General features: G+C 36.7%; 2 protein-coding genes and 1 pseudogene across 6 annotated transcripts in view; 1 reads left to right on the top strand and 2 right to left on the bottom strand.

Moving 5' to 3' along the window:
- Window positions 1–19,834, top strand: part of TEX10 (testis expressed 10) — a 37,297-nt gene extending 17,463 nt beyond the window's left edge. For both annotated transcript variants that reach the window (XM_037493692.2, XM_054689379.1), the window contains exons 8-15: window positions 250–425; window positions 1,457–1,634; window positions 5,878–5,966; window positions 7,557–7,690; window positions 12,666–12,746; window positions 14,342–14,523; window positions 18,162–18,372; window positions 19,619–19,834. In XM_037493692.2, the coding sequence (XP_037349589.1) occupies window positions 250–425; window positions 1,457–1,634; window positions 5,878–5,966; window positions 7,557–7,690; window positions 12,666–12,746; window positions 14,342–14,523; window positions 18,162–18,372; window positions 19,619–19,732 (1,165 nt within the window). In that variant the 3' untranslated portion in view covers window positions 19,733–19,834. The remainder of the gene's footprint in view (window positions 1–249; window positions 426–1,456; window positions 1,635–5,877; window positions 5,967–7,556; window positions 7,691–12,665; window positions 12,747–14,341; window positions 14,524–18,161; window positions 18,373–19,618) is intronic.
- Window positions 5,481–25,256, bottom strand: part of INVS (inversin) — a 120,302-nt gene continuing 100,526 nt past the window's right edge. For 2 of the 4 annotated variants that reach the window (XM_037493689.2, XM_037493691.2), the window contains 3 exons: window positions 24,770–24,999; window positions 24,044–24,115; window positions 15,605–21,429 (listed from right to left, as the gene is read on the bottom strand). In XM_037493689.2, coding sequence (XP_037349586.1) covers window positions 21,275–21,429; window positions 24,044–24,115; window positions 24,770–24,999 — 457 coding nt within the window. In that variant the 3' untranslated portion in view covers window positions 15,605–21,274. Of the gene's footprint in view, window positions 5,981–15,604; window positions 21,430–24,043; window positions 24,116–24,769; window positions 25,000–25,256 lie in introns of those variants that run through there. The other 2 variants (XM_037493688.2, XR_005121960.1) reach the window with 2 other exon arrangements.
- LOC119232922 (single-stranded DNA-binding protein, mitochondrial-like) lies at window positions 15,637–17,256 on the bottom strand (annotated as a pseudogene).

Genomic DNA, 25,256 nt, shown 5'->3' with positions numbered 1-25,256 from the left:
TTAATCCTACGCCACCAGGGAGCCCCTACATGAACTTTTTAATTGAGTGGATAAAATCTTGAAAAATGTTATAGCTGAATAAATGATTCTGGCAACCTTGTGGACTCTAATACATTTAAATGAGTAAATGGTGATGTTAGTGGTAGATAACTTGTCTGGTATATTTAAGTTAAAAAAAACTTGATTAAATTTATTTCTCTTGTCTTAGAAAATGATAACTTAGTTTTGTTCTTCCTTGTCCCTTCTTAGATATCGTAGTAAAGTGTTATCCCGTTGGCTGGCTGGTTTACCATTGCAACTCGCTCACCTAGGTTCCCGAAACCCTGACCTCTCAACACAGCTTATTGATATCATCCACACTGCTGCAGCTCGAGCAAATAAAGAATTACTAAAAAGTTTACAAGCTACTGCTCTCCGAATCTATGGTAAGATTCTGTTTAATGATGTAGGTCATCACCCTGATTTAGGAAAGAAGTTACGAAGGGAAGTTCTTTAGATTTAGCTTCTCTTGGAAGATTTGCATTTCCTTTAAATCATTAAGAATTAGTTATACCATGGTTAAGTTGACAAAGCATCAAATAGTGATTTCATTTTCAATAGTAGTACTTACTAGAATCATTTTAGAAGGTTAATGGTTAAATTTTGTTTTTATTGAGGTGTTGTTGACATGCTCATTTTAACTGTACAATGTAATAAGTCAATATTTGTATATATTGCAAAATGATTACCATGACACAGCTAGTTAAAGTTACGTAAATTATCTTTTACATTACCTGCTTTTCACAAATTCAAAACTATTCTGGTATTTAAAAAAATTCATTTAAAGCTTTGGTGGGAAATTATGTAATCATAGGAGAAATTATGTATGACTTCCATATATTAATACTTATTGTTATTGCTGAGTAAGAGTTTGTTATATGGATCTGTTACTTAAATTTATTCATTTATTAAGTGATGGACATTTGAACTTCATCAGTTATACCAAAGAACTAAAATAACACAACTTTGAGGCCATTTAATGTGAGGGCACGCTACATGGACTGTATCACTGTTAACATAGTGGGTTATAACTTTTCTGAGTTATAACTTAAATCTTTTCCAGTGTTTATATTATGTACGTAAAGCAGGTGTTTTGCTTTAAGTTGGGTTGACATTATAATTGTCACTGTTTAGCAAGTGTTTTTGCTATTCTGCTGTGAGGTCCAGTCCCTATAATCCCATTTGATTTTTATGAAACTATTACAATGTTAAATATATTTTAAAATAATGTTTATGTTCTGTGTCTTAGTTTAGAAAAATAGTCATGTGTATATGCTTTATGATAAAACTTTGTCACGTACTTGATACATTGATATTCAGAATAACACAATGAAAATGGTCAGTCTGCCTTATTAACTTAATCTTTGGTTTATGCATTTTCTGTAGTTGAATTTAATATTTCTCCCTACCCTGTTAGATCCACAAGAAGGCACTGTGGTGGTTCTACCAGCAGAATCTCAACAACTTTTGGTCCAACTTGTATATTTCCTACCCAGTCTGCCTGCTGATTTGCTTTCTCGGTTAAGCCGTTGCTGTATTATGGGAAGGCTCAGTACAAATTTGGCTGCTATGCTTATCGGGATACTGCACATGAGGTAGCATGCTCAAGTGAGCTGTATTTTAAGTGTTTAATCATTACCCCCTCTTACCCCTTTTATCGGTCATTTGTGAACAACAGAATTTCATAGTCACCTGCTTCTGCTGATTCATTTGTTTTTAAGTGAACAATTCAAACTTATTATTGTGATGTAGATTAAGTTCCCTAAAGTAGATTCTTTTTAAATAATTTGTTAGTGATTCTATAGATAGATTAGAAGAGGGTTGAGATTATCAAGATGATGTAGTGACAGTTCAGTTGCAGGTGAAAATAATGGGTTATAAGACCTTTAATGTTACAAAGTTGCTGTACAGACTTTCAGAGAGCTCAGAATTAGATGTAGCCGGTGAAATAAATAAGATGGTGGACTCTATCAAGGAATCATTTGAAATTCATTTCTGTGAGTGTGAGATATATAGAGAGAGAGATTCAGCATTGCTTATTGCTGATTGTGAATCATATACTGGGTCTGATGGCGTTAGGTAGAAATTGAAATGTAACTGGTAGCAGAAAAATGTAAAGATTTGCTTCCTTGTGACTTCTTATACACATTCTCTATCCCAGGTAAGAAGGAATAACTTATTTTATTAGTAGATTTTGCCAGTTCCTTCATACCAGCATAGGAAAAATGTTAATATAATCATTTGATACAGCCTCAGAATGAATAACTTTTCCGTTTAGTGGAAGGGATTTAGAATTTATTTCTTGTGTTTGCATTTGAGAGAGACATGGGCATATTCTTAAGTAAACATTAACTTTTCATTTTTTTCCCCTTAGAAATTAAAAAACAAACGCACACTTTCTCTTTGTCCATTGTAAGCAATTATTTAATGTAGGCTTTTAAAAAATTAAATGTTAAATGTTACTTCTTTTTCTATATTTAGGTAGTCTTGTATTTATTAACTTCCAGCAGAGGGCATTCTGTTCCTTTGATATAACTAGTGGGGAATCTTGTGTTAACATTCAGTTAAAATCATGTTTTGAATGCCCTTGAAATTGAGTCTCTATAGAAGCTGTATAAAATGTATTTATCAGTATTAGTTTTGCTTAATAACTGACAATTTGTAATAAGTTTTACTGACTTAGGCTTAATAACTTGTCAAGGATGTTTTCTAAAGTCTTAATAGCTTTTTTTTGGAGCTCTGTAGTTGATGTTGACAATTTACAAATAATATTTAGTAATTCATAATCATAAAATTAAAACAGATTGCCATTGTAGTTAAAAGCCCACAAATTCAGTTTTTTGATGTAGTATTTACAGAATCTATTAGAATTTCAGTGTAGATATATTGTTTTCATTCAGATTCACCTCTTTTTTAAAAAAAGAATACAAACTTAGGACTTTTCAATTTTCTCAGGTTGGTGGTGTTATTACAGTATTACTTTTCCTGGATTCAGAATTTAAGAATGTTTGGTTCCTTCAGATGTGTGTTGGGTTATTTCATATCTTTCGTTTTTCTCTTCAAAGTATCCCCTTCTCTGTCCTTGACTATTCTTTAAACTAGCTAACTTTTCATTATCTTCCACCTGGACTTTTATAATAGCGTTACTTCTCTTTCCCTTCTATCCTGTTGCCAGATTAATTTTCCTGACATATTCCTTTAATTGCTTCTAATTTTTGTCTATTACATTAAGTGCATTGTGAGATCAGGTTCAATTCAAATTTGGTAGTTCTGACATTTGCCCTTTCTATCATCCTAAGAGCATGATGACAGCAAAGAATATCAGTTTGTTCCATGTGTTTGAAAAATCTATCAATTAAAAACTGCTCATTTGAGGGCCTCCCCGGTGGTGCAGCGGTTGAGCGCTGGGTTGCAAAGCTGCCCGCGGCCTCTGTAGCGCCGGTTCGATCCCCAGCTGCTCCCCGGCCACTGGAGGAGGGTCCCACATGGCGCGCAGACCTCTCCTGCCGCCCGCTGCTCCTCTCAGCAGTGTACTTCGGTCCTTCTGCCTGCTCTGCTCCCTGCTCTGGCTCTGGTGAATTCTCTCACCCTGCGCTTCTGACTGTACCCAGTGCTTGCATAAATAAATAAAATAAATCTTTAAAAAAAACCTGCTCATTTGCTTTTATATATTTTTTATTAAAGATTTATTTATTTATTTTATACAAGAACCGGGGTACAGACCAGATGCATGGGAGGGTGAGAGGATTCACCAGAGACAGAGCGGGGAAAGAACAGGCAGACTCATGAAATACACTGCTGAGAGGAGCAGCGGGCGAGACAGGAGCAGTCTACCCCTCCATGTGGGACCTTCACCAGCAGGCCGGGACCAAACCGGCACTGCAGAGGCTGCGCACAGCTTCACAGCGCTGCGCTCAACCACCTGCACCACCAGAGGAGGCCCTCATTTGCTTTTAAAATGTGTATTTTTTTTACCCATATACTTATAGATTCTTCTAGTTTGACTTTTTCCCCCTGCCCTTCTGCTTGTGTTGTTTTACCGACCTCTATTCATCCCTTCTTTTCCTAGTTTGTTTATAGCTGGGTTAGGGAAAATATAACATAAATATTAAAAGGGAATTTACACTGTTAGATAAAATATCTGAGAAAAGAGAATTTGTTTTGACTAAGAAGTTTCACTTGGGTTTTAAATAGGGTAAATATCTGACCTGGTCTGCTTTTTTCTCTCTAAGCATAGTTAATAATAGTATTTCCTTTTACTCTCAAAAATGTTCTGGCTTAAATAGATCCGGGAACACTTTGGCTTGGAGAGAGCTATCTCTAGATATGGGGATGTGTAACTCCATCATCGTTTGAAGGACAGAGTGATGTATTGCTTATCATTTGTCCAAAATGGATTTGCTACCTTTTTAAGCCGCTAGATGGCACAGTTGATGCCTGTTTTCCCTGGGTTCTAGAGGCTGTGTGTTTGTTTCCTTTTTTCGGTTAAATCATGCTATATTTTAATCCATTGCTAGACACTTTGAGTTTGTTTTCTAGCCACAAATTTGAACTTATAATGAGCATCTGTGGCTTAAAATTCTTGACTTGCAATATTCCTGCCATAGCCCTTTGTTTATGAGAATATTCAAAAGGTGTTTCCAACACTTTAATTCCCCACATTTTAAGATTATTAATAGATTTATCTTAATGGTAAAAAGTTTGTAATTGAAATGGAATTTTCTCATTTTGTCTGATACTTATTCAGATGTCTAATAAAATTTGTAGTCTCAACTGGGTAAGTCTGATTCTCAATCTTTTTTGCTATATCATATTGTTGATACTTGCCCTGTTCTTAGCCTTACTTTGAAGACAATTTTATTTTTTTACTTTTCCTCAGATTTTATTAATTTGTCAGTCATTTGCATAACTATCATTTGAAGATAGTCGCTAAAAGTTACTAAAGTAACTGGAAACTGGTCTCATAGTAAGAACTAGATAATCCTCATTTAACAGAAGCTGCTTCACATTTAGTTACTTTCTTGAGTCCCCTTCTAATACTTCAGCTGTACTGTTGTGAAGTAGATCTAGTTACAGCTTTGCAAAGTATAGGAGCACATAGTTGTCTTAGAGTGGCTCTAAATGGAAGTATTCTTTGCCTAATTAAGATACTTTTCCCCGGTGGCTCAGTGGTTGAGCGTTGGGTTGCGAAGCTGCCCGCAGCCTCTGCAGCGCTGATTTGATCCCCGGCTGCTCCCCGGCCACAGGAGGAGGGTCCCACATGGTGCTTAGACCTCTCCTGCCGCCCGCTGCTCCCCTCAGCAGTGTGCTTCAGTCCTTCTGCCTGCTCTGCTCCCTGCTCTGGCTCTGGTGAATTCTTTCACCCTCCCGTGCCACTGACTGTACCCAGTGCTTGTATAAATTAAAAAAAAAAAAAAAAAAAAAAGATACTTTTCCTTTCCTTGATTAGGTAGGAAACTGGAGCTTGTTTAAACTTATATCAGCAAGGTATAAGACTATAAAAGTCAAATAGTAAATATGTAGAAGCTGAACTTATTGAAAACCAAAACTTCATCTTGGCTCTTTGGAGTCTGTTTTTCAAATGGGATAGAAAATTTCTGTAGTATATCATAAATGTGGATCAATTATGATTTTAAATGAAACTTTACATAAATACAAATATGTTGGAAGTTAAATTTTTCAAATTTGGATATTTGAGCCCTTGTATGTAAGATCAAAACAATACATGTGACTTTAAATTATTAAATCAGATTTTTCAATAAAGAAAAATATACACCGTTGTTATTCTTGAGTTTTCAAGTTGGTCACTTCTGATAACAGTTTTCTTGTTTACGATAGATCATCATTTTCTGGATGGAAGTATTCAGTTAAAGACTGGTTGATGAGTGATGTGGACTATTTCAGCTTCTTATTTTCAACACTGACAGGTAACCTCATTCACCTGCCAAGTTGAAAAGAAAAAACCTAGTATGAAGATTCTCTTTAGACTTGTTATGTTAAAAAAAAAAAAAAAAAAGACTTGTTATGTTACCTATTTGAAGTTTTGAGGATGACACTCTATCCTGGAATGAGCTCTACTGATTACTAAGTGGTATTCTTTGAAGTGTAATATATGTACCCTGTGTTATCAATCTCTCGTGGCAGGAAGATACATTATTCACCTTTAAATCTTTCATAGTACAAGTATCAAAAACTTGAGGATTGCAACTATAGAACTGAAGCATACAGCAAAAGGGTGGGGGGCAAGATGGGAGGGATGAACACACAGGAATATGGTGATGGTTCATGGGTGATATAACTGTGGAGACTACAGTGATTTAAGAAGAAAAAATTTAGTAGTTAAAAAATGCTTATGGTAACATTTAAAAAGAAGGATTATTTGGATGTCATGTGATTATATCTTTGCTTCCTTCTTTATCTTATTTCTCAATTTTGTTCTCATCACTGTAAACAAGATGAGAACAAAACATTCTTTACCCTTTTTTAAATAACCAGAGTAAACCTCATTGCATGCTTAAAAACAGAATAGGACATCCATTTTAAAAATGTTTAAAATGTTCAAACTGATAGAATACCAGGTTTTAGTTAACTCTGTTCTACTTTCTATTTGCCTCAAAGGCAACATTAGTAAATGAGTCTAGAAATTTTCTGAAGACTTAAAGTTTGGTGACTTAGTTAATTTGTTCTCAGAATCCAGAATGAATTTGATAGGTTCTGATAGTAAGCTGAATGTTACAAGATAAATGTTCTGTAAAAGATAAGTGAAAACTTACATCTTTATTTGATATTTTTAGTTGTACACATACAAGATGGGGAGGGGGAAGTTTTATGCTTTAATAGCAGTAGCCATCAGAAGGTTTAATGTTTTTAGAAAACTCATGAGGAGTCAGTAGTATGATGTGAACATCAAACTAGATGATGTCTCTTCAAGCTGTGTTCATGGAAGTATAGTGATCTGAACCTCAAAGCAGATAGCTAGGATCAGACCACATCAATGATATTCTGGTCCTTCTAAGTGCTATCTTTTAAGGCAGTACTTTGGCGTGTTGTCTATGTAGGTCAGGCCAAATACAAGGTTGGTAAGAGAATCAGATGGGTAGGTAGAAGTTATAAAACATTTGAAGGGCCATTATGTAAGAGAACTTGGTATATGTATGAAGAAATATATTATTTTGTTTATTCATTTGCTTCTTTAAACCTGCCATTAATTGGAAAGATTATGCTGTTGACATTTTTAAAGTAAAAGAAAGGCCTTAATATAAAGAGTGAAAGCTGTTGCTTGCTATATTACCAATTGAGTCAGATCACATCCTTTGTTTATGTCAGCTAAATTGCCTCTGTTGCTAGTAACTTATATTTAAAATGCTACATGAAATGTAGAAACACAGAAAAGAAGGGACCCTGAAGAAGACTTTAACTGGGAGGCAAATTTTAGTGCTGTTTTTTAAATATTAAGAAGACTGTAACTTGCTTTTTGTGATTTTGTTTTTTAAATTGGCTCTTTGTATCCAAATTAGGGTTTTCAAAAGAGGAGTTGACTTGGCTTCAAAACCTTCGAGGAGTTCCTCATGTCATCCAAACACAGCTTTCCCCTGTGCTTCTTTATCTTACGGACTTGGATCAATTTTTACACCATTGGGATGTAACAGAGGTAACAGTGCATTTAAGAAGGAATTCATTATTAAAATTCAGTTCATCAACCACCAGTAGTTACTACATTGATTTATATAAGATGTTCTCAGAGATACAGGTAGTGTAAGACATGATTCCTATTCTGAAATTGCTTATCATCTTTGATAGAAGATGCATACTTCTAAAAGAGGAGGGGTTTTTGTCTGTTTTTTAACAAGTAACACCACTGGCACAGATTAATTAGCAATTTGGTTCATACAAATTTATTTTCTTTTTTTTTTTCTTTCTTTTTTAAAGATTTATTTATTTATTTTTATACAAGAACTGTGGTACAGGCCAGATGTGCAGGAGGGTGAGAGGATTCACCAGAGACAGAGCAGGGAACAGAACAGGCAGACTGACTGAAATACACTGTTGAGGGGAGCAACGGGCGTGACAGGAGGGGTCTGCCGCGCCATATGGGACCCTCGCCGGCCAGCATCTTTTTCTCTTTTTATTCCAATGCCATGATGACTTTGTAGTTTGAAGTCAGGGAGCTTGGTATCTCCATTTTTGTCTTTTTTCTGAAGACTGCATTGGGTATTCAGGATCTTTAGCAGTTTCATACAAGTTTTAGGATATTTTTCTTATTTTAATTAAGGTAATGTCGGTTTACAGTACTGTATATAATTCAGAGGAATAGGTGTACACTTAGATACACATCACCATGCCACACCCCCCCATCAGGGCACCATGCACTGTTACCATATACCATTTTAAGGATTTTCATCTATTGCTGTGGCAAATACTATTGGGATTTTGATAGTGATTGCATTGAATTTATATGTTGGTTTAGGAAAATACCCATTTTTACAAAGTTAATTCTTTCACCCATCAGCATGGAGTATCCTTCCATTTCTTCCTCAGTTTGCTTCAATCATGTCTTAGTTTTCAGTGTACAGGTCTTTTACATTGCTGGTTGAATTTATAACTGCATATTTTTTTAATACTTTTACAAATGATAGTGTTTATCTTTCTGCTAGTTTGTTGTTTGCATATAGAAATGCAACGTATTTTTGTATGTTGATTTTGCAACCTATAATTTTACTGTATTCATTGTATTTAATAGTTTTTTAGTAGTCTTTAGGGTTTTTTAATGTATAAAATGTCAAGTCATCAGTACAGGGTGACATTTTTATTTCTTCCTTTCCTATTTGGATGCCTTTTATTACTTTTCCTTGCCTAATATCTCTGCTAGGCTCTCCAATACTATGTTGAATAATAGTGGTGACAGTGGGCATCCTTGTCTTATTCTTGAACTTTGAGGGAAAACCTATTTTTTTGCCACTGTATGTTAGCTGTGGGCTTGTTATATATGATATGTTCCTTCTGTACTCATATTATTAAGAATGTTTGTCATAAATGGATGTTGAATTTTGTTAATTTTTTTCATCTCTAGAGGTATGATTTCTATCCTTTATTTCGTTGATGTGATATATCCTGTTGAATGATTTGCATAATGTGTTCTGTATTGACTGTACCATTTTCATTCCCACAGTGTACAAAGGGTCCTTTTTCTTCCACATACAAATCAGCACTTGTTAGTTTGGCTTTGGATAATAGCCCTTCTCACAGGTGTGAGGTGATACCTCATTGTTTTGATTTACATTAGAGACGAACATTTTTTCATGTGCCTGCTTTTTGTTTTAACCTTTTGTTAGTGTTGTCAATAGATTAGCCTCCACATTTGACTTATAAACTCCTATTTTGTTGCTGTATCAATTGATTTTATTCAGTTCATCTGTTTACTTACTTCATTCTAATAGGAAAACAAGAGGGGCACAAAAGGATCTAAGCAAAACTAGGGAACTCTTGGGTGGTTTTTAAAGGTATCTTGGATAAAGTGAGTTTGTTATCCTCACCCTACCAAGTACGTAAAGGGAAGTATGTAGGGTAGGGAAAGAGCTTTGGAAAAGAAACAGGCTTTCTCATACTTTTTTGGATTGATCAGAGTTGAGAGACTGTTATCAGTAAAGGCACAAAATGTAATTTTCCAAAGGTAAAATTTGGTGACACTTCCTTAGAATATTTAGCTCTATTTTGTAGTGTTTACATATGAAAATTTTAGGCATCTATCTGAATTTTAGTGTTTTAATCATAATTTAACATTTTAGTATAATAAAATGACTATAAAAACTATTAGGTGCATGATATTGTGTAAACTAAGAAAATATTATTCCCTAGAAGTATACAAACATTCATTAGAAAAAAATTTAGGGGCAGCAGCCTTTCTGCCTGCTTGTGTCTATGCAAGTATCCTTTATTCTCTCCCTTTTTTTTTTAAATTAAAAAACCTGCCCTTTAGGATATTTTTAAAAAGTAATTAGGAAGTTTTTACTTATACAGTAAATAGAAACATCTTAATTTCCACAATGACGCCAAATTCTGGAACTGTGCAATGCAAGGTCAGGGTTCTAATATGTGCAAGTTTCTCTTGACACTGTAAGATAAAGTAAGGACTGTCTTTATATTTGTGTGTGTACATATGTGTTAATATGTATTTATAATTTGAAACTATACTTGAGAAAATTAAATCTGCAATACAAAGAACTTTGTTTTTGCTATATCACTTGACTTAATGCCTTAATTCAGTTTATATCTCTCACAAACGAGATCATTCCATTATATAAATGATATAGTAATTAAAATCTGGAAATTTACTCTCATCTAGTCCTCAAAGCTCAATCACATTTTGCCAGTTGTCCTAACAATATGTTTGATAGCAAAATGATTCATCAAAATCATTCACTGCATTTATTTGTTACGTCTGTTTAGTCTCCTTCAACTTGGAATAGTTCTGGTTTTCCTTGCTTTCAATACTTTTGACACACACAAAATAGTTTTGTGAAAATTTTCCTCAATTTGGATTTGTTTTATGTTTCCTCGTGTTTAAATTCAGGCTATATAAATTTGATAGGAATATGACACAAGTGATAGCTGTGGTTTTTCTGATGACATCCTGTTCCATTAAGTATTCATTTTGGTTACTTAAGTGGCTTCTGCCTGGTTCTTCACTGTTCACTTTTCCACCTTTGTAATTAACGTCTTTTGAGGGCATAATTTGAAACACTGCAAATATCCCATTTTTAGTCTTAGCTTATTTCTTTGTGTTAGTATGGTTTCCTGTTTTATTCAATGGATTTTTAATTCCTTACTATCATTATTAATTTTAATACTCTTATTTGCCATTGGCATCCTGAGGCTTCTGTGTTCTTTTGATATATGCTTGTTTTCCTTGAGCATTGTTCTAGATTCATACTACGTTTTCCCTGTCCCAGCCAGGCATTTAGGTAATTCTTAAAATTTAAGAGGCCCTGTTTTCCTTCCAGGAGAGTAGTATTTATAAACCAACTTCGCACTCTAAGTGTTAATTGTTGCTTTTGAATGTTGTTGCTCCCATATTGCTTCAGTGGAGGGAAATTAGGAATTTACCGTAGAGTTCATTCTACTGTAGTTGTTTTTCTTTTTGTGACTGCCTCTTCTGACAATGAGAAGCCTGAGTTTCATTATACTTAGTATTTTTACTCACTTGATCAATTACTCTTTTGCTGTCATCACTTTTCCTTGCAGGCATCTTCCTCATGCCATTTGAGCCCCAACTTTATGGAGCAGTTGGGCCCTGTTTATTTATGGATAGACTGCTCTGGTCACTGCAGTTCTCCCATCTACTCCATTGATGATGCTTACCTAGGGCCCCACCTAGTGGCTTTAGAAAGGAATTACTGAGTATGTGAAGAAATTAAGTGGGCATTTATGATTGAATGGGGCTTTTGAATTGTGACTTCTTTTATCAAAGGGAACATTCACTGTATTCACTGTGGAGTAGGAAGATGGCACTGGAATATTTTTATGTTATTACTGATAGGTACAACAGATAAGAAAACTGCCACATGAAAACTCTGAGTAATACCACTCTGTTACAGGTTTTAGAGAGACAATGCATAGAGCTGTTGATTTTTGAGAGTTGATCAACAGTGCTTTTGAATTTGTCTTCTTCCTAGAATATTTTTTCCAACAGTCTCTGTCTCTTCTGCACATTTCATTTTTGGCATTACATTCTACCTCCTTCTGCGCTTTGTGTTATGTCCTCCTTTCCTTTTTTTTTTTTTTTTTTTTTTGACATTTATTTATTTATTTATACAAGCACTGGGTACAGTCAGAAGCGTGGGAGGGTGAGAGAATTCACCAAGCCAGAGCAGGGAGCAGAGCAGGCAGAAGGACCGAAGTACACTTCTGAGGGGGAGCAGCGGGAGGCAGGAGAGGTCTGAGCACCATGTGGGACCCTCCTCCAGTGGCCGGGGAGCAGCCGGGGATTGAACCGGCGCTGCAGAGGCTGCGGGCAGCTTTGCAACCCAGCGCTCAACCGCTGTGCCACCCGGGAGGCCCGCCTCTTGTCTTCTTAAGCACTTAGAAAATTAAAAATGCTTGGGATTTGTTTCCTGCTGCCCTTATGTCCCTTATATTTGTGTTCTTGTCCTAGAGACTATTTTCTTCCTTATACCTTTGGGGGATGGAAGGTGGCAATATAATTAATTTGGATAAGGTATTTTTAGTATTTTCTGGATCATAAGCATTTTTCTACGGTCCATTTTTCTGCCAAGTGTTAACCCGGTATTAACATCACTCAGATCCTTCTATGGTAACACTCGATAGAAAAACTTGTCTTTTGTAGATGGTAAGTTACAAGAGGACTATAAGAGAGAAGTTTCTCATTCTTGTGCATAGCATCTAGTAGGACTAGCTCAATGTTTAGTAAATATTTAATAAATGAATTATTTGGAAAATTAGCTCATCAATATGCAGCTTGATTGACCTTTGACATTTGCATCTTGAGAGTCATTTTTTTGTTGTGTTTATTATGTAGGACAATTATGTTTTTTAAAAAGCAATCTTTTGAACTTGTTTCTGACCTAAAATATCCTGATTTGGTTACTGGTTTTCTCCTTTTCTGACAGACAGTTTGTCACAGTATACTGGTTATCCCTGCCCGAAGCCAGAGCTTTGACATCCTGCAAAGTGCCATCAGTAAGCATTTGGTAAATATACATATTTTTTTTTTTCTGTAACCATGAAAAAGCACAGATTCATTAGTTAAGATTGGGTTTACCATTAGACAAGGAGAGAGGGGATGCCTGGAATTCTAAGCCAATAATTCCATGGCCTCTTGCAGAGAACTAAGAAATCTTATTTTTCCTGGCTGTTACTAATTAATTTTGTGACCTTGGGAACGTTCCCCTTTTTCTTAGCATTTTATTTTCTACAGCTGTGCAAGGAAGGGCCTTAAAATTACAACTCTGATACCTCTGACTTGTAATGCTTTAAATCACATTTGCCAGGAGTCAGTTTTTGAAAATCCAGCATCCAGACTTGGTGTAATTTCTACCTAGAACGTTTAAGGTCCAAAGTAGGGATGCCACCTAACTGTCTCAAGGCCCAGAAGCAGTGAGCTCAGCCTGGCCAGATTTGGCTGGTGGCCTGTGGGTACCTCTTAGTTGCATTGGTATTAAAATCATGTTAAGTATGCCTGGGTGTTACTTTTAATTTTTCCTCCAATGTTTATACTTTGACCTTTGGGTTTTTATTATATGTGCTAGTGCTAGGGAGAACTTCCAAATTTTATCTTCTAGGGACTCTTACTTGTTTAGATAATTTTATAAGCACATCCATACTATTATTCCCTCCCTTTTTCTTTTTTGAAAAGTTATTTCCCTGGGTTTGGAAGAGGGTACTGCTATGAATTCCCGGTACTCTCTTTTCTCCCTTTGCTCTAATTCCCAGTCTTTACCCCAGGTGCCTCAAAATTTCCACCTTTTTTTCTTACTTCCACTCTAGATATTTATGCTTTTGAAGATCACATTCATTATTTTAGGAAAAGGTTAACATGCCAATCAGTCTTGGCCACTTTTTTCAGGGAACCTGATGAAAGAGGTTGAGACATTAGAGCTTATAGACTTTTTTTATGATTACTCACCAGTAGTTTCCAGATTTAACTAGCATACATAGAGCTGGAAGTTAGACTCTACCTCATGACAGTTTACACAGTAGAATCTTAATGAATTAGCATACCACAGTGACTTGTCTGGGTTTTGGGGCCAGTGAAGCGGTCAAGTGTTAACTATGGTAATAATCTTACTGACTTCATAGAAGTATTTTCCTTAGTCACGTCTGAATGATTAAATCAAAGGATAGGGGAAGGCCAATTGGAATATGAACTCTGGTAAGAACAGACATTTTAGACCTGATCCATAGGTCTGGTTTATACATTTAATTACCTGGCATGGGGGTGGTGCCAAATATCGGTTTCTAATGTGAGCTAAAGATTGTGTGATTGTTGATAGCAAGATTTTCTTTGGATGCATGAAATAATCTTTTTAAATAATGGTATTTTTGACTGGCAGTAGAAATTGTAACATCCAGGAATTTTTAGATGGCACCGCATATTCCCACAGTCATTTAAGTTGGGAGTTAAATTCTCAAAGGAAAGTGGGACCATAATTGTGGCAGGTGGCATGTATTATATACTGGTATTTAGTAGAAGGGGTATAAAGTTAAATCTGGTTAATGGGGTTTGGTTTTATTTGGGTGAGAAGGAATTGTAAAGAGGTAATTGATCTCATTTTTCTCTGCCTAGGTTGGGTTGACTGTAATACCTGACAGCACAGCTGGCTGTATTTTGGGTGTTATCTGTAAGCTCCTGGATCATACATGTGTACTTAGTGAGACTCTACTGCCATTTTTGGCATCTTGTTGCTACAGTCTTCTTTATTTTCTACTTACTTTAGAGAAAGGAGAAGCAGAACATCTAAGAAAGAGGTAATAGTTTTTTGTATTCTACAACTTTCAATTTTTTCTTAACTGTTGCATCACACTCCACCAATAAATAAGAGAGTAAAAGAGGTTTAGATTTTGAATGTATTTAAAATTTTCTTCCTGAGTTTGTGTAAACCTTGAAGGTTTTCTTTGTTATCAATCCCCTTTGCATTATGAGAATTCTTAATTTTTGTTTCTTCCTTTAAGCTGTCTACAGATTTGATAAGTTAGGGCATTATAACACTTCTTGAACTTGGCTTAGTAATGCTGCTATTATTTCTAGCAAAGAAAAAAATTCTGCTTTTAGAAAAGTGGTCTTATTAGTACAAGCCTCTGTGTTTTCTTTTGGGCTTCATTAGATCTAGCCAGAGTGGCATTTTAAATTCTTGGGTTTAAGGAAATTGTTCTGAGATGCCAGTGTTTGTAATTAGTTGGTACTTGGGTGCCTATATAGTATCCAGACTAAAGCTTCTGGGATAGCTTGGAAGAGTTCACTTTTAACTTAAAAAAAGTGTTCTGATGCTTATATTCATATTGGTATGCTTGTTAAAATTTCATTGCAGAAAGTTTAAAAAAGACTAACAGATGAGAATATGTAAGAAACTATTCTATTACCTTTTAACATCTGCCCTTTTTTTAAGTGTCATAATTTATACATACTGATTATATACAACATTTATGTAGTTTAAAGAGTAATTGTAAACTGAATATCCATTTACCCAATCTCAGGATTGGAGCATTGTCAACATTCACACTTTTCATATACCCTCCAAAGTTACGTGATCTTCTATTTAGCTCCTTAAGAGATCATTTTGTATTAATCATTGCCTTGCCCTTTTATTACAAAATTTTGTTTTGCATATTTTAAACAAGAGGACTCTGCTATATTTTTTGTGAGTCAAACATGTTGATTCAAATTTGCATTTCATTAATTTTTGTTTGTACCATGTGTTAACAAATTTCTGTCATCAGTAAATATTTTAGCTTTTCTCTTTGCATATATATATATATATAAATATTTTAATCTCATCCTTAGAAGCTATTAAGACTATATATTATACATGATTTGAAAATTAGACTGTACCATAAACAACAGCCAAAGAAGAATCATCCGTTCTATTCCTTCTCTTTTGCTTGGTCACTCAGAAATGTGATGTTATCAGCTATGCTTGTTGTTGCTTGTTGCCTCACGTCATTTTTATCAGTGTATTCCCCATAGTCTACTTACCCTTCCACAAAAATTCAAGACCCCCTTTATACATACTGGTATGCTATCACTCTGAGGCCTGGCCGGAATACTGATATTCTGTGTCATGTTGCCTTTTGACTGACATCACCCACTGGACATGTTTCTCTTTCCTCTGACTGCCACATCAGAGAAAATATTGTGACTGGTGGGTTCTTTCCTACTACCTATCTCATCACTGGGTTCTGACCCATTTGCCCAGGTAACTGCACACAATTCTGAGATCTTTTAAGGCTCAAACTGCTAGCTGTTTCAGACTCATGTCTGACAAACTGATGATTTTCTTCTCATACAATCTAATGTTTAGTCTTTTCCTGATGTGCCAGCCTTTTGTAGGTCTTGAGCTATATTTTAGCTTTCTAGGTCCTAAGATTGCTGCCACCGTGTGACTGGATTGGCCGTGGTCTAGTACCTCTCCTGCTGCATGTATCCTGTTATATGAATGTACTATAACTTCGGCATTTCATTGTGAACATTTTAGGTCTGATCAGTAGGTCAAAAAAATGCTTTTTTAAATAGCAAAAAACCTGTCAGTTCTAAAAATTTGATAGTATCTCTAGCTGTGAAATGTATATATTATTACTTGTCATTTCCTGTCACTTGAAATATAGCCCCTTTATTTAAATGCATTTATTGGAAGTTTCAAAGATCCTTTAGTTTCTTACACAAAAACAGCCTAACTTTATGTAGCATAGTGAGCAAAATTCAGTGTATGTTTTATTTGTTTGCCTGTATAAAATAGTGTTTTATTAAAAGTGTTTTATTCTGTGCATTGGAGAGGTTGGTATTACAGGGACCCTGCACATGTCTTGGGATGATGTTAGGCATAAGGTGGTGTTGACAGCCAGAATATTAGGTACTTATAATTCCCTTTTGGGCTATTCCTCCCTCACTAGAAGAGGTGCTTGACATTACAGATAATGAGAGTGCCAGTCCGATTCTGAGAGCCTTTGATTTCACAAGTGCTGGCTGAAAAATCAGGCTTGATCAATTTGAGTTATTCAGGTCGGTGGCCACTATACATTGGAAGAAACTACTCTGTTGCCTGCTAGACCATTGTTAGTAAAAAATAAATCTATTCATCTGAGCCTTCTTGGTTTATAATCTATTTTTTTTTTAAGTCTGGGATGTACTGTGTTATTTCTGTTATCTGCCCCATTGTTCATTGCTTGAACATTTCCTTTAATTGTGATGTGTAGAATTCTAAGCTCTTTCTTCCCCTTTACTTACTATACTTATACTTGGTTTGATGTAGAATCCATAAGTCCTTTAGCACAGTTTTGGTCAGTATTTATTTGAAATCTACTCAAAGTAGAAAATGAATATATTACACCATCATAGGAGTAACTTGTAAAACCCAAAGGCTCAGAATTGTGGGATCAGTAATTTGTAATCTAGTGGGAACGAAAGTAGCTTTCTCTATGCTTCTAGATTGTCTTTGTACCTGTCTCATTATTAGCTTTTAGTTTGGCTTTCTTTTTTCTGAACATGGCTATATTCTAGCCTGACTCTACATCAGTCTGCAGGCTGAATAAACTCTCTTCAAAGAGTATCCATTGGCTTAGAATGGATTCATTATCTATCTTTGGTGCAGTTGGCAGTCTGGAATGGGGGAGCTTGTTCATATGATGAAAGGGCTGTTCCTTGTAGATTTATAGGTATTCAGGTTCTCTTCAAAAGTGTTGGGATTGAGAGAATTATGCACTCCTGGTTCAAAAAGTAACAGACTAAGGTCAAAGCCTTTAGTAGCTAGTGGACTCTTCCTACAAAAGGATATTGCTTCATTTGACACTCTTGAAATGTTTGCCTAAGTAAACTTACCTCTATCACAAAACATTTTTGTTCCTTATCTATAAATATATCAAGAGGATGAGGCTTACTGAAATTTAGATTTAACATCTCTGGCCTTTTGTGATCCAGTCATGCAGTAATAGTCCCCTACGGGTGACTTTCTGAACCCATTTTGTTTCCATGAGCACATCTGCTCTCTTCTAAAACATTGAAGAGGCTTAGAATCCAGGTCTTATCCTTGAGTTTCATGAAGTTTTCCTTTTTTTTTTAAATCAGTGGGATATACTTATTCTTGATACTGATGAATAGTGTTCTGTGGTAGAGAACAGAGGTAGTACACATATGCACATCATTCAACCCACTGGCTAAATCTGTTGTATGATCACTAGGCCTCAAGGCTGTCTTAAGCCTGGGGAAGTGATGGTTGCTAGGCATTCTGGAACCCATAAGGTAGGGGAGAGCCACCGAGTCTTCATTGAATTTTCTTAGTTTTGATCAAACCCAGTTCTGAGTTTGTGGGGTTTAAATAAAAAACATGTTTCTGAAAAGGACATTTTCCTTAATATGTCAGTTCACTGACTTGTTTTTGTCTTTATTATTTTAGGGACAAACTATGGGGGGTCTGTATCTCCATCCTGGCTCTCCTGCCTCGAGTCCTCAGGTTGATGTTGCAGAGCCTGCGGGTGAACAGAGCAGGACCTGAGGAGCTGCTTGTTGTGGGCCAGTTGCTTCGCTTGCTGCTTCAGCACGCACCCCTCAGGACGCATATGTTGACCAATGCCATCTTGGTGCAGCAGATCATCAAGAATATCACGGTAAGAAGTGCGGAGCAAAGACTTTGTACTGTTAGTACTGGGAGGGATTTATGGTGAGGCCTGGAGACTGCTCTTGGGAGACCAGTTCTTGTGCTTGACTGACTCCTGGAATTGAGCCTAATGTCATGGTTCTCGGGGTTTTCCTTTGCTACTTAGTACCTGATTGTCCTACCCATAGGGATGTCTTTGCTCCCAGAATCAGTAATAAAAGCCATAAAATATTCAAACTTAAGTTGGCAGACAGCTTAGTTGGAAGGAATATAGGCATCAGAGTCAATCCTGCCTGGATTCTGAAACATCTTCTGTTGATAGACTTGGATAGTTTAATGAGTTTTTTTAACCTCTGAGAACCTGTTTTCTTAGTTGTAGAAGTAGGGATGGCAAACTCTAGGTGACCATTATAAGAACATGCAAGTCAGGTTTTCAGTGTAGCTGACATTAAGTGTTCAGCAAATCGTCACTATCACAAAGGAAATTATCTAGCAGCATTAAACTTCAGGTCAATTTCTAGTCATTTAGAAGTTGGAGTGATTCACTGGAATAGTTGGAAGACGGAAGTTTGTAAATTTCAGACTTGTCTAAGAGTTGGGTCACTGTGTTCAGCTCTGGTTTGGGGGCAGCAGCTCCATAGTCTAGGAGTCCTGTAGTGTTTAGGTTTGGGAGAGTAGAGGCATTTTTATGTAGGTATTTGGGGAGTTTATTAATAAGTGTAATACAGACTTTTCAGCTGCTTGTAACACTGATGCTCGTTGTGAATGTTTCTAGTAACCTCATAGAAATAATGAATGATGGCAGAATATTCAGAAATAACAAGGAAGAAATGTTAAGAATTTAGATTATTCAGAACTTGAATAATCAGCTCACCTCCATAAGGAAGAGATGGGTAGAAATTGTCACAGTTGGCACTGTAGGATTATATTCTCTTGATGTTAGTGCAAATATCATGAAACTTTAAAATAATGCTAAGCGTGCCTGGGGAGTGGGGTGTGTGCTGATAAAAATGTCTTCAGTTCTTAGCATAGGGGGAAGAGAATAACCAGACAAGAAACCAGGGGCACGTGTAACTATGGATTTTCACTGCTTGTGTATAAATGAGTAAGCCCACTTAATAGGTCACCTTTTCCAAGATTATTCCTGTGATGATTTATTCATGGGGGTACTGTCACTATGTATATGAGATGTCCTTTGGTTGTGGGAAATACTGTAAGGTGGCATAGCAATTTTGATGTATTGTTTTTCTCTGCAGACACTGAAGAGTGGAAGTGTTCAGGAACAGTGGCTCACAGACTTACATTATTGCTTCAATGTGTATATCACTGGTCATCCCCAGGGGCCCAGTGCGTTGAGTACTGTGTATTGAAGAGGCATCATGATACCTCCTGTCTGAAATTGTTTATTCACATCTAATTTTGAAGAGACTGATGTAATAAATGTTTGTCATTAAAGCTGAACTTTTAAAGAAGTTGTTTACCAACCTTCCTTTGCACTGAAGAAAATAACGCCTTGGGAGTTCCCACTGATATGCAGACTGGCTTCCTGGTCTAGCAGGGGATCCAGGGTTACAGGTGGCAGTATATTTTGCATTTCATAGGAGCTAGAGTATTTACAAAATATAGTGATCTTGTATACCTTCTATTTATCATGATATCTTTTTAACAAGAATTTAGATGAATTTTTTATGATCCCATGTAGGCAAACCTGTTTCCGTCCCAGTTTGTATTCAGAGAGCAGCAGAAAACAATTTTTTTGTGTGCTTTGGGAGTGGTTGCCTGTAACCTCAACGTTTAGCTTCTCACTATGAAGTTCTGTTTACAGAGATTTTCTAGCCCCTTATGTAGAGGCAAGAGTTCAACATAGTGTTATATAGTTGATTTGGATTTTCCTATACCTAAATGATGCTTGGTCTGATCTAGGTAACCATCCTTTCAAAATAATTTTCTACTAATGACTCACAGTTCTTAAACTACCAGCTGCACAGTGATTTCTGTGAAACCTAGCTCACTGTCTCAGGACTGGATAGCAGTAATCTTTAATAGAAACAATCCTAAAAATATTTGTCAATTTAATATGTCATTGTTTATGCCTCCTGTCTATATTCTACAGTTTTGCCCTTAAAAGTGAAAACTCCCACATATTCTTGGATAGCTAGAATATTTGTAGTTAGCAGTAATCCCTTGCAATAGGAATGGCATTTTGACAAGTTTGCTCACCTCTGCTGGTTGAACAAAAAGTACAAGTGGAATGTTAAGGCCTTAACAGGTACACCGTGAGGAACAGTCTTGCTGAAATGCTGCTGCTCAGCAAAGACAGTGTTGTTTGTAGAGAGGTCTTTGCAGCAGCCTGTGGCCTTCAGACACTAACATGGGGACTGAGAAGTCAACATAGTGTACCTGTGGCCTTAAAAACAAAATGCTGGATCATGATTCTGGTCTAAAATTTAAAACTGATATTATTAGAATAAAAGGATGTGTTATTGTGATGCCTGTTGCATTTAGAGGACAGAAAAGTAGTGAAATGAAGGCTGCTGTAAGATAGATTCTGCCATCTCATTTAGTTTTCTTTGCTGGCGCGAAAAACCAGGTGTGCACCAACTGGCTGTCAGAAATCCTAATCCAGCCACACCCTTTTGTGCTTGTAGTGTTCGTTGTAGACATATTTAGACTTTAAATTCTCCTTTCCAGCCCTACTGACTGAGGTGAAAGCAGACAGCAAGGCATTTTTCACATGCATAGTCTACTCTCGGCACAGGCTAAGATGATCTACAAAACAGTGCTGTATAAGAGCACAAAGAAAACGTGTGACATTTCCTTCCAGTGGCTACCATATTTTCAGATTAATAAGACTTTAGACATGGCTATTAAAGTTTTCCCCAAATGTAAAAGGTTATCAGAATTAGAACTCCTCACTGGTTATTCCAGCTCCCCCGTGCACCGTCTTCCTCCAGCGGCAGTCGAAGCTTTGCTCTGCTTTTTGATTGAGTAGCTGATTGTAGGTTATAAGAAAAATTCTTGGATCTGCCACTGTTCTCAAGGAGGTGTATACACTGCAAATTGCTCACTGTTAAAAGAGAGAGATAGAGGTTATTTATTTTAATGCTGAAAGGAAAGCTCATTGGTTAAAGGGGTTTTAGATCTTGACTACACTGGGACTAAATAAGGCAATGGCCAATTCACTGTACAGACAGGATGACTCAGCAGCTTTGCATTTTCCACCATCTTAAAGATAATGTGACATCTTTTTTAAGGAAGAACCTTGACTGGGAGGGGCTGTGGCAGGCACGAGGACCTGGGACTGGAACCTTAAGTCTTCAGTCAACCCGGAATAGTTGGTATGAGACCTTTCTCTCTGCACAGCTCTCTAACATGACACAATATACAAACTTCTACACGTGTACATATTTTAACTTACCTTGTGCTACATTTGCTAAAGTTCATTCCAGAATATGTTAGTTGAAAAGTCCTCAGCTCTTCAAGCACAGACATACCCAATTTGAAGTACATCTTTTTATGACAAACTTAGAGGATGCTGGAAAATATCTGTAATATATTGAACTCTCACTCACAAGTGGGGATATGCTGCGCCCGAGTGGTTTAGAGACCTTGCTGAGGCTGTCTATTTCATGTCATTCCTAACTTACTATGGCGCAAAGAAGCAAACATGAAAGGTGAGTAAATTTTAAAAAGTTAAACATCTTACTTGTTTTGTTACTGTTATTTCACTTTTAAATAACTACTGAAGTACTGTTTTGGAACTCTAGCATGTTTTAGCTGTCTTTATAGTCTTAGGCAGGGGGGAGGGGTACCATTACTATTAGTCACCTAAGGCGTGGTTATTCGATTTATTGGAATGGACTTCTTAAAGGGAGTTTATTTTTAGAAAGCTAGGCCTGCAATTTTGGGAGGTTATATATATCTGATTATTGCTATGCTGCTATTGGTGGGTGGCCTGGAGGGACAGCTGTAGAATGGAGAGAACGGGATGGTTGAGTTGCCTCCCAAATAAATGTCTAAGGAAGCTGTTATTTTGCTTATCCAACTCACTTTCTATCTCCTCCTTTTTAAGAGGTAAAGGCACTCATTACTAAAGTCTTTCCTCAAGTTGGAGGTCAGAAGCAACAATCCACTTGAATATCAGAACCTTCAATGTGCCAAAAAATTTATTAAAGCTAAATGGAACAGTGAGCAAAATCAGATCATTAGCCCCATGGAATTAAAGCAGAAAGTGAACATTTTTATTGAAGAACAAAAAAATTAACGTTCTCAACTTTTTGGTTCTGTTTGGCCACTATTCCACATTGCAGAAACTGTGTCCAAGTTGTGTATCTCATAGAATTTATTTCATTTGGAGACATGTTTTCTGTATATAGTCTATAGCTAAACTGTAGAACAGTTATTAATAAAACTGACAATCAGTCTTACTCCTTCCTGCGAGTGGTGAAATCTTGTATTTCCTCAAGTTTAGGGTTCTTCAGTCCCTATTCATTTTCAAGCCAGTGAGAATTATCTATGTGCAGGACAAATAAGCAGTTTTGTTAAGATGAATTTCTAAGAAGTCATTAACTATTTCTTTGAATTTGTTTGCTCTGTCTTGTGCTTTAAGGCTTTTATGCCTATAAACACCTTTTTTTTTTTTTTAAAGGTTTCTTATAGTACTGGATTTTTCTCGAGACATACGCAACATGTGCTAAATTATATTTGGTTATCTAAATGCCACTTACCTGGTAGTTACATCTGACCTGTTTCTAAAACTGTTCGATTCATCCAAATAAAATGGGCCTGATTCCTTTGAAAGTCCCTAACTACCCCACCCACCATTCCCTGATCAGCCTGCCCATATTACAGGAGTTGCCCAACTTTTATTAAAAGATTTGGCAGTAATTACTCAGTCCCCACCTCCAGATTTTACTCCCATCAAAAACTAGATGAATGTTAAAGTTCATGCTGACAGTCATTGTTCACCTTCCCAGCTGCACTCTGTTGCTACAGGATGACTGGCTGAGGACGGGTGGGGGGAGTGTGTTGCCATAGCCACCTATGAGGAACACTGGACTTGGCATTAACTGCTGACAGCACTGAACTTATCACCCAAATTTAATGCTGGCTTGAATGAAGGGGCTTTGAGTAAAATATTCTTGAATTGCAGCTGAAAAGAAAGTTCCTTAAGCTGCTCCTGCTTGAGTGAAAGTGTCCACAGTTGAGCCTGATTTGGACATGTTATTAGATATTAAATCCCTTCTTTATGGGTCCTAAAAGGCAAAAGTCAGAATTGGTGGTAAATAAAGGGACTTCTTTCCATCTTTGGAAAGCAGGTTGGGATATTAATGTTAAACCAAAACGGGACAAGAATTTCAAGGTATTAATCTGAAGGACGAAAATATGGTCATTTTCCCCTTCATGTGAACAAGTATGTAAAAGTGACCAATATAGCTACATTTATTGTTTCTCCTGGAAGTAATGTTAATAGCTTTTTGCTATTAACATCTGCCTCTTAAGAGACAGATGTTGGCTGTACTAATACTTTCATGATGGGATAGGTACATACCTAAAATCAAATGACCATTGGGTTTCCCTGTCAATCACTGTTCTGATGTTGTCAACCTTTGGGGATGAAAAAGGAACTATTCCCCTGATTGCCTCCACAGTCTAGTTGGCTAGTGCAGTGGCAGCCTTACCTGAATTGAGACGCAGCACAGAGTGGGTTTTTGAAGATCTTGTGGAATGATGTACTTTTCCTTCTTGAGAACCTGAAATCAACCAACAATAATCACTTATCTGAGAGTGCAGCTATGGCCTGACCAAGTTCTGAATTTCTTATTAAGGTAGAGGTTTATCTTGGGTGTCTGCCAAGATATATTAGCTACGGTGTTGAAATACCATGTAGGTATTTCAAGTCCTCAGATTTGGCTGCCTGGGCTGCAGATCTCTTTCTAGAGATAACTTTGCTCAATTTTTTTTTTCTTCTGTTGGGAAGCTACAAGGCCTGTTCTCTGCTGAGTTTATTTGGATAGGCTCTTTCCAAAGCTGAAAATGTTCTAATTTACAGTAGTTCAGCTTCTAAACAAGCATTACCTGTTGTGCTTGGGTCGGGGGCATAGCTGTAGACAGCAGGAAAGGTCAAAATGAGGCGGGCGGGGGCTGCCTCTAGTTTGGAGTCCCCAAATAGATAAAGGGAAGACTCAAGCAGCCACCTGGGGAGACTTTCAATTATGAAGCTCAGCAAAGAAACTCTTGACTGAAAGATTCTGGGTTGAGAAGTCAGAATACTTCATGAATTCATTCTGTGCTAGAAATACTGGTATGGAAAGCATTAAGTATGGTGCTGAGAATTCTCTTGGTACTTGGAAACAGAATAAGCTGGGGATACTTGTAAACTACAAAGTGCCCGGAATGACAGTTACCATAGATCTGCTTAAGCACTGCATGCCTGGTAGCCTTTGTGCCTGAGCTGCTCTTGGATGAACCTTTGGTGGCCCTGCTAACCGCAGTGGTCTTTGGGGGTTTTAGTTCCAGTTCCTTCCTCCAAACTTGGAGGAGCAATGTCATGCATTTTCGGTTCCATCTGTCCACATCTCTGGCTCCAAGTTGCTTCATCTGCACAAGGTGAGATAGATGCTTTCTGAGCTGGAAGCTGGTGGGGTCAGAGGAGGGGAGAGTTGCTTTAAGATCATAGTTTTGAGAAAACCAAAATTTCTTTCTTCCTAGAGGCTATGGGGATAATATTTGCTGAACTGGGAGATTCATTTGAATTCGTTAATTTCAGTGACAGTATATTGAATGGTGACTTCTGTTTTCCAACATCAAATAATTCCTGAAGTAGGAGTCAAATTCTTGCCCTCAAGGTGAGATGGGCCAATGTATAAAGGTGCAGTATAAGTACTATATGAG

Source organism: Talpa occidentalis, unplaced genomic scaffold, assembly GCF_014898055.3.
Source record: "Talpa occidentalis isolate TD23 unplaced genomic scaffold, MPIMG_talOcc4v2.1 talOcc4.7, whole genome shotgun sequence".
In the NCBI taxonomy this organism is placed as follows: domain Eukaryota; kingdom Metazoa; phylum Chordata; class Mammalia; order Eulipotyphla; family Talpidae; genus Talpa; species Talpa occidentalis.
The sequence above is the reverse complement of the archived record's forward strand: the minus strand, read 5'-3'. Positions and strand labels throughout refer to the sequence as shown.